This window comes from Felis catus, chromosome A2, assembly GCF_018350175.1.
Source record: "Felis catus isolate Fca126 chromosome A2, F.catus_Fca126_mat1.0, whole genome shotgun sequence".
NCBI classification, from domain to species: Eukaryota; Metazoa; Chordata; class Mammalia; order Carnivora; family Felidae; genus Felis; species Felis catus.
Window position 1 is genome coordinate 76,859,183 of NC_058369.1, and position 9,756 is coordinate 76,868,938.

The 9,756-nt window shown below is 45.4% G+C and overlaps 1 protein-coding gene across 30 annotated transcripts in view; it reads left to right on the forward strand.

Moving 5' to 3' along the window:
- The window catches only part of NRCAM (neuronal cell adhesion molecule), a 290,847-nt gene extending 286,641 nt beyond the window's left edge, over positions 1–4,206 (forward strand). For 15 of the 30 annotated variants that reach the window (XM_045052233.1, XM_045052235.1, XM_045052219.1 and 12 more), the window contains 2 exons: positions 1,241–1,252; positions 1,819–4,206. In XM_045052233.1, the coding sequence (XP_044908168.1) occupies positions 1,241–1,252; positions 1,819–2,056 (250 nt within the window). In that variant the 3' untranslated portion in view covers positions 2,057–4,206. Of the gene's footprint in view, positions 1–1,240; positions 1,253–1,561; positions 1,778–1,818 lie in introns of those variants that run through there. The other 15 variants (XM_045052236.1, XM_045052244.1, XM_045052239.1 and 12 more) reach the window with 3 other exon arrangements.
- The last annotated feature ends 5,550 nt before the right edge of the window (positions 4,207–9,756 follow it).

Sequence of the window (9,756 nt, forward strand, 5' to 3'; positions counted from 1 at the left end):
CTGAAGTGCCCCCAAACACGGGCCACCCCGAGGTCCTGTGATACCTCCCCGGTTGTTGATTAGCAGTGCGGATGATACTGTTGGTTCAGTGTGTGACAAGAACTTGTGTCTTGTTGCAACTGCTAGTTTTCAATAGCAGACACCTGTGTCCTGTTAAGCAAGTATACGTTTCCAGTCTTGAGATCTGCTTCTTGGAGAAAGACTGAAAACCCCGGTAGGCATTATTGGCCAAACCGCCAGAATATTTGTGCCTCTTGAGATGTTTGTATCTTGCCTAGAAAAAAAGCCACTGTCAGAGACGGAGTGGGCGGTAAAGCCGTGGCACAGATTTTTGGATGGCACAAAAATTGCTGGGTGAAATGCTACAGCTGAGGCAGCCTCTTTTTGACCTGAAGCCTCTTCATTTTTACTAATATTGCTTATGTCTCCTCTTTGGCCTTGCATTTTTGCTCCTGGAAAGGAAACAAAATGCTCTCATTGCCTTCTTTCTTTTTCTTTCTTTCTTTTTTTTTTTTCAAACCCAGTGTTCCCTATTAAAGAGTAAGTCACTGTGTGTACCTAATTACACGACCGGATGGGCAGGTGTTCAAAAACCTATTCTCCAGGGGCACCTGGGTGGCTCAGTCGGTTAAGCATCCGACTTCAGCCAGGTCACGATCTCGCGGTCCGTGAGTTCGAGCCCCGTGTCAGGCTCTGGGCTGATGGCTCAGAGCCTGGAGCCTGTTTCCGATTCTGTGTCTCCCTCTCTCTCTGCCCCTCCCCTGGTCATGCTCTGTCTCTCTCTGTCCCAAGAATGAATAGACGTTGAAAAAAAAAAAAAACCTATTCTCCAACTTCCAGATGTTGTGCTTAGGGATTTAACAGAGACGTAAGAAAAAAAAAAATCGGGTTCTATAATGTGTTTTAAATTATGAGCCTTAGATCCCCATCCAACACAGATAGGCTACATAACACACCGGGAGAAGAGTAGACTGAGATAAAATGAGCACAGCAAATGTTTGCTTTGACATTTTTTTGAATCACTCATACTCCTTAGGAATATATTGACCTGCCAGTAATAGTACAAATGTAATGCTTTGAAGTGAAATTGTGTCAGTCTCCAAATTAATCAACCTTTACCTATTAACTAAAATTCTTACAGAAAAAAAAAAATACTGTTTACTATCAGTATAAGGATTTTGCTTTTCTTCTTAGGCTATTTTCACTTGTTTCTTCTGCATCCTTTTAATGGAATGTATAGGTCTCTTGAAAGGTAAGGTTAAAGTTTACAAGTCTGGCCTGCACTCGATAACAAAATGATTCAAAAAGCAGGACTTTGCTTCCTCGTGCTCAGAAAAAAAAAAAAAAACAAACGAAAAAACCCTCATATTTCACACTTAACCAAAATCATGCTCCATTCATCTCCAAGGAATTCAGAGATCTCACACAGTTTAACCTACTAACTACTCTACTTGCCATAAGCTTTCGCCTTCTTTGAATTCAAAATAGGGATGATTTTCAACTTTTCTCCATTCTCCCTTTGTTAATGCTTGTGACTGTTTCTGAACTGCTTCCAAATCAGGAGCGAGAATGTATCATTGACATTGACATGCGCAGCGAGAAGCCATCCGCCTCCTGAAGGCTTCGTGATTAAACCATTGCTGCACCTGATTTTCATCCCAACCACATCCCAGTCATTGGAGTCAAGCTGACGATTAGACTTGACTTGAGAAGCTCAGGACTCCGCGCGCTTTGTCATAACCTGCATGCATGACCCGTAAGAACAAAGCACTTCGCCTCAATGCCAATCCTGATGAAGATGTTTTCTCTGTCTTCCAGTGACGCAGAAGACCACAAGCCTTTGAAAAAGGGCAGTCGAACACCTTCAGACAGGACGGTGAAGAAAGAAGATAGCGACGATAGCCTAGTTGACTACGGAGAGGGGGTGAATGGCCAGTTCAATGAGGACGGCTCCTTTATTGGACAATACAGTGGTAAGAAGGAGAAAGAACCCGCCGAAGGAAACGAAAGCTCAGAGGCACCTTCTCCTGTCAATGCCATGAATTCCTTTGTTTAACCCGCAAGCCCTTTGCCAATATCCCATTTCTCTAGAATGTTCATCCTAAGCACTTGTTTGTCTGCCTTCTCATACTATGAACTCAGGGGCAGACAGTGCGTGTTCTGCCGTGTGTTAATATTATGAGAACAGCTAAAACAAGAACGCAACTCCGTCAGATGATTTGTTAATGTGAACTGCAGTGCAAAGTGCATCCTTTGTCACTCAAAATAGGCATCCTTGGTTTCCGCAGAACTGATCAAAATAACACAGCCTCATCAACGGATCGTGTTACTTCCTCTTCAGGACACAGTTCAATATGATGCATGAAATAATGCTACACACTTAAAGGAACACCTGTGTATGTTATTAAAACATAGTTGGAGACTCGGTCTATACTATCGTCGGCCGAACCCAGAAATATGAATTCCGTTTTCATTGTCAAGAGTGTAACTGTAGTATTCTCTAGAACTTCAATGTCTTTGTGGACATTGTTGTGAAATTGGTGACTCTGTGTCTAGCTGTCTAGTCTTTTTGGGAGACTGTTAGCAACAGGATGTACAGTATATACTTGCTAAATGAGTTAATTGTGACAGTCGCATTTGCTGATGCTTTACTGAGACTCTGTTACCGGCCTTCGCTCCTGTTACTTCCTAGCCTTCTTAACCCTCCGGGTGTTACAGCAGTACAGTGTTCTACTTTTTACATTCATCTCCGCGTTCAGTTGTTTTTAGGCATAAGCAATGTGTATTGCAATGCATTGTGGCACTTAGGCCAGGCTGAAAGAATCAAAAACGAATCACTCCACTTAAGTTTCAAAAATGACTCCAGAAAGCACAGGGCAAGAGACACGTACAGTGCCTTCAGACAACAAGCATTCCATAACATGCTGCCTTCTTTCTCTGCCGGGACGGTCGCCTCGGAGTCCCAGCTTACTGTCAGTGTCCAAAAGTAACTTTTCCAAAGCAGAGACCATGAAAACCGCAATGCTGAAAGAAAGGAGAGGTGAAAATGAGATGAATAAGACAGTTTATTTTAAGGAGCATTTCCCCGTCTGTACAGACAGAAAAAGCTTTAGCACGAACTGGAACACATGACGATTCGGCGGTCTTTTATGGTTTCTGTTAAAGTCAGTTCGGTCAGAAGGCTGTCAGTTGGGTAGAGAATTTTTGTAAAACATAAGCTATCCCCACACCAGAAGCATAGGACAGTATGCCAACAGGAATGTTATTCTCCGGGCCTTTTACGTAGGGGGCAACTTTTGAAACTCTCTGCAGCATTAAACAACGTGTATGCAAATTGCTAGGACACATTTCCGAATCTCAGAAATCTGACACGTGCTAACGAGGCCAACAGTCAAAGGGATTCCACCCGCAGTTTCAGACATCAACATACCCATTGTACCGTATCCATAAACTAGATCTCTCAAATGGTTTACCTCCAAATATGAAGTCCTCTAACAACCTATGGTTGAAGGAATGCTCCGTTTCATTTGCCAATAAATTGGTTTCTCATAACTTGCATCAAGTTTAATTTTAAGTGAAGCTTTTTATATGTAGATATTTTGTTGAATTTGTAAATATACCTAAAGTGTAGATGCTATATGCATAGAGGTGTTACAGACAAATAAACCTGCAACCCATGTTGATGTTGTACTGTATAAGAAGTTAGCTAATTAATACAGTGCATGGGAGTGGAAAGCATTTACTTAAATACCTTGTGGGTTTTTATTTTCCCTTTTTGCTGTGAAACTGAACTAGTGGTCTATGCTACATATTGACAGCAAGTTTCTAGAAATCTTCCGAGCTTTGCCTGTGGGGCTCAGTAGGCCTATTTCCGGCACCTTTGCTGTTTATAGGTAAAGCACAATTTGAAGTAATCCCAGGTAAAGATGGTCCTACATAATCCCACGCCTCCCATGTTCGCTTCTCACAGAGCAGCCGTTCTAATGGAAATACAGAAAGACGAACCAGGCTTGCCTTGGCATCAGAGAGCACAAAGATAAAAGTTACTTTACATTTGCCGATGTCTGGGAGGGGGAGGGAGGCATTACAAGGACAGTTTTTACTCTCCCATCATGGTAGGCGCGAAATTTATCTGTGCACGAAGGGGTCACTTCTGTAATAGGGCAACGGATTTTGTATTAAAGATTAAATGTGGTTTTAAAAGTCCCTCTCTCTTTTGTAATCAGTCATGTTCTTCGTGGAGTGTGAATGTGCAGGTAGCGGTCTGTGTAACGGTACAGGCGGATGTGACTGGATTTCCATCAAAAAACAAAAATCACTATTAAACAGTCTTGATCTCTTTGTGATCTTTAACTTTTTTAACCATGTATTTCCTAATGTTTTAAAAGAGCGCAGATTTTTATTTTTACTTTTGAAAGGCCGTTATAGGCACAGAAAATGAAACACAAAACCAAACACGGTATAAAACGGAGCTAATAAAATAAGGGCGTGCCGAAAAGAATTTGAATGGAAAGCAGGTGGAGAGTCTGAGAACTCGGGTGCTGCTTCCTCTCCTGAGGCCCGACTTCCACGGGCCAGGTTCCCTGGTGCCCGCCGTCAGCCTGTCTTCCGCGTGCCTGGACCTCCACCATCCTCATGGGCCACTTGGGTTCCTTCACCTCTCCCTCTTGGTGAGGTGGTCTGTGCATTTACAAGTCGTACGGGTATGTCATCTACTCCCTTCTCTCCAGCCCCCGCCGTTCTCCTCGTCTCCAACCTGCCCAGCTCGGCAAATAGCCAAGGCCCGGTTTGTTCCTCTGTTCCACCGCCTGTCCTTATTCACCTGTCCCTGGTCCCGCCTTTCCAGACACGAGCCTGCTGGCACAGAGCCGCCCCTCCCTATAGTCACTCTTGGATAACACATTATACAAGTGGGCTGTAAAGTGCTATATGGATCTTAGCATTTCTAAGAGCGTTCCCTCTGAACACCAGATCGGGACCTCCCGTCCACACTGTGGGCCAGATTTCCAGTCCACACCTGCAGGCCACATCACCAGTCACAGCTGTGTAGCAAGGAGGGGCTGGCCTGTGAAAGCCTGACCACAAAAGTGGTCCATTGATGCCTTCCTGTTCCGACACTTTATAATGGCCCTGATTTACTTTTACTTTTTATTTTTATGTTTTTATTGTGTTTATTTTGAGAGAGGAAGAGAGAGAACGTAAGGGGGCAGAGAGAGAGAGAGAGAGAGAGAGAAAGAGAACCCCAAGCAGGCTCCACACCATCAGCACACAGGCCAGTGTGGGGCTTGAACCCAAGAACCTCGAGACAATGACCTGAGCCAAGATCAAGAGTCAAGAGTCAGACGCTCAACCAACTGGGCCACCCAGGTGCCCCCTGACTTACTTTTAATGCCTGTTTCTGGAAATGCCTTGTGGAGGCAAGGGAGAGAAATGCAAACTAAGAAGTCTCATCCAAACTAAGCAGATTTCTCCCTGTCACGAGATCGTTCTACAAATGACCACCAGAGGGCCCCCTTGCTTTATTCAGTGCAAAAGAAACTGCTGGAAAATGAAGCCTCTGGAGATACAGCACAAGCCATGATGCCTGCTGCAGCCGGAAAACATGAGATTTGCAATGTTCTCCGAGGAGCTCACAACTTCCAGGAAGTTAGTCTGTGTCTCTGTGAGTCTTGTTAATCTTCCTCTTATCGTTTGCAGCCGTGGCTGGGTGGCCAATCAGCAGGGGGGAGGAAGAGGAGGAGCGTGCCCCCTGGCTCCCATGAGGCACCCCATCACTGCCACATGCTGGTGGGGTGAGGATGGGGGCGTGTTCTAAAAATGGTTTCCCCTGTTCCCCGAGAGTGTGCCATTTTGTCTGCCATGAATGGATGGATATGTTCTGATTGGATTGCACAAAAGATATAGTTTAAGGATAGTTTTTATTTCTCACTTTAAAAAAAAAAAAAAGGCAGAAGAGGGAGAGAATACTACCAGAGTATTTATAGCAAATAAACAGTTCTCAGGTTGAGATAGAAAGAGACCAGGATTGACACATTCCAACTCTGCCATCAACTGTGACATGCATAAGTAAACAACCCCCTCCCCGCCATCTCCCACCTCTCGAGGCCTCTGTTTCTCCAACTTTAAAATGACAGAAAGCAGATGATTTCCAGTATCTTTTTCTGTTTGAATCCTGTGGCTCCCAATTAACCTCTCCTCCCTGCGCCCCCCCCAAAAAAATTTTAGCACCTACTACTGCCAGATATTTTGCTAAGTAGGGAAGGTACAAGATGAGCAAAACCGGATTGTGGTTCCTGCCCTCACAGTGCCTGAAGTCTGGTGTGAGAAGACAGACACTGATCAAATAACCACCCAAATGAATGTGTAATTCCAAATCAAGAGGAGCCCCCTGAAGAGAAAGCACAAGTTCCATGAGAGCAAGCGATGGAGGGGCTGACTGGTGGGGAGCAGTTGGGAAGTCTCCCCTAAAGCATGGGAGCTGGGCACTGGAAGAATCAAGGAGGAGAAGTCAGGACACATTGCTGTAAAACAAAGACCAGCGTTGCCTGGAATGCATGCAGGACCCAGGCCAAGCTGGGTCCCGAGGACCACGGGACAGGTTTTTGTATTTATTCAAGGAGCGGTGGAAAGCGTGGAATAATTGAAGGAGTTGAAGTAAAGGGTTGTATGATTAGATTGTAGTGGGGGAGGAGGCCTAATTCATGAGATGTAGTGTGGGGAATGGGCTGGAGGATGAGAGCCAGAAATTGATAAGCCACTGGGACGCTTCACAGTAGTGTAGACATCAGGTTGCGGACTTGGATCCAGGATCATCCCACTGGAGATGGAAAGAAGTGGGTGGGTCCTAAAGCTATTTAGGAAGAAAATTGATGGGGGACACCCGGATGGCTCCATTGGTTAAGCATCTGACTTCAGTTCAGGTCACGACCTTGTGGTTCGTGAGTTTGAGTCCTGCATCAGGCTGTCTGCTGTCATCACAGAGCCCACTTCAGATCCTTTGTGCCCCCTCTCTCTACTCCTCCCCAGTTCATGCTCTCTCTCAAAAATAAATAAACATCTTTTAAAAGGGAAGAAAATTGATGGGAGCAAGAGATTCGATGTGTGAGGTTGAGGAAAGGGGAGGTATCCGAGATTGCCCTTTAATTTCTGACTTGTCTAACCAGACGTGAAGTTCACTGAGGTGGGAACATCAGGAAAGAACCAGGCTTGGAGCTAGGTCAGGAGTTCAAGTTAATAAATGTGTTTGAAACGCCTCTGAGATATCCAAGTGGAAAGGACTAGAAGAAATTGGATGTATGGGCTTAAGGCTTAAAAGAAGCTTCTAAGATGAGGAATAGTAATCGAAGCCATGAGGCAGGGGAGGAGATTTCCTAGAGAGGGAATATATGCGAGAAGGCTGAGGATTGCACCCTACAAAGAAACTCCCAGATGTAAGGGACAGGAGGAGGCAGATGGGCCTCTAAAGCAGACCAGTGAGCAGGAGCCAGAAAAGCTGGGAAGAAATGAGAGGGTGTCATCTTGGACCCAGTGAGAGAGACCATTTCAAGAACAGTGTCACATAATGCTGAAAAGTCAAGCGATTATGAGGATTGGGAAACACTTTTTGGATTTGAAGGCATGGGGGTCATCTGAGCCATTAGTAAATGCTGTCGGGTAGTCTCTGTCAGGTCATCTGTTGGGTAGTCAGGTTGAGGTGAGGAGTGAGTGGAAAGGGAGGAAACAGACACAGAGATCTGCCATTACCCACGTGGACAGTCCACTTGTCCCTGGGCTCAGTCCCTTGGCATTTCTACCTGCATAATCACATAATCTACGCACCCCACTCCTGCCCACAACGTCTCCCCAAACCCAGTGTCCCTCTCCTTTCAGTCTCTCAGTTTATTCTTTCTCTATTTCTTTTCCAGCATGGATTTTAAGGCCCATTCTTTTTGAAACACCCCTGCTTTACCCCAAAGCTCTTTGCCCTTCTGTCTTTTCTAAATACATGTGGAGGTGCCATGTTTCTCCAGATCAAGTCTGCTGCCTGCTTTTTCCTGCCCGCCCCCAGGGGCTGAGAAATAGAATAGACGTTAGTGTCCTTGTCATGACAGAAGGTTCTTCAGTGGTCACGCTCTCCATCCTGCCCCGTAGGCCTAATTTTTCTCAGGTGAACTTCTATTCTCACATTCAGCGAGGACCATTTCAAATCTTTTCCACTCTCCCCACCCACCCTCACACATCACTGTGTGAGACACAAGCCCACCGACCCAGTCGAAGGAGAGACACAGAGACTCGGAGCACAGTGAAGCGAGCCTTTAATCAACATTCTTGCAAGAGTGGGTGTGTGATGGACAGGCACACTCAGGGCAGTCACAGCAGACAATTTATTTCCTAGCGTGCAACTCCCTCCCCTGATTCCTCATTGGCTGAGTACGACAGAGGTTACAGCCTTACCCAGATGCCGCCTATGCCCATGTAAGGCAACGAGTAGTCTGATTGGAACAAACGTGCGTTCCCTGAGGTGACAGAGAGACTTTCAGTCCCTCTTCCCTTTGTTGTTTGACGCAGGCTCACCGCAAAGCCCGCGAGCATAACAGGGGAAGAAGCAGGAAGTGAAGTGTCTACGGGTTTGGGACTCCATTGTGGGGGGAGCAGCTTTTGTTTTGTATTTCTGAAAATGAATCCTCTCTCCTCTCACAACTGTCTGCAAGGTGACCTCCCATCACAATTCACTGAGAAAAGAAAACAAGCAGAGATGGGAATACCCTCATCTTCCTGCCAGCAAATGCTCCCTTCCTGCCTCAATGCTCTCCTGTCCTCTATCTCCTATTAAAATAGAGGAAGCATCCTTCCCTGCCTCCTAAGACCAGGCTTCTACCTGGGTCTGCGAACCTCCCCCCTTCCCTGCTCTTTTCTCTTCTCCTGCTCACCTGGACCCTCTGTTGTGACTTCAACACATTCCAAGTCTCTCCCATCTAGAACAAACAGACTTCGACACCCTTGATTCCCCACCATACACCACCTTCTGCTGCCATCTACTCTCCTCCATGGCCAAAAGGCTGAAAAAGTTGAAATAACACCAGTTGGAGGATTATAGAAGCGACTATTTGCCAGAGAGCGCATCCTTTGTTGTTCGAGAGCCGTCGAACTTCCCCTGTCTCGCTCAGTTTGTCCTGCGGACGACGGTCTTTCTTCAGCTGCAACTATTCAACTATTATCTCAGTGAATGACTCAATCTTTTTTTGTTTTCTCTCTCTCTCTCTCTTTTTTAATCAGAGGGACTGGGCCTGTACATTGGAATCCCGCGGGGAGCTTTAAAGTCCCACTGCCCTCCCGCCCAGCCACCCCCTCTTTTCTCTGTTGTCATTGAGATGTAGCCTCAATGACAGCAAGATTTTTTTAACCTCCCCAGATGATTCTAATGTAGAGCCAAGACCGAAAGCAGTGTGAGGAAACAATGTGTTGCCACCTCTTTGTATATGCACTTAAGGTACTTAATGAACAGTATTTCGAATACATTGCTACGCACAGGTTGATGTCAAATTCTCTTGTATTCCTCTCGTTAAAAAAAAAAAATCTAAGGAAAATGGACACCATATTTGCTGGTGGGAATACAAAATGGTACGGCCACATTGGAAAAGTTTTGGCAGTTTCTTAAAACGTTAAATACGAATTTATCATATGACCCAAAATGCCACTTATAGGTAGATATCAAAAGAAATGAACAAATGTGTCCACACTGAGACCTGTACATGAACATTTACAGAAGCATTAATC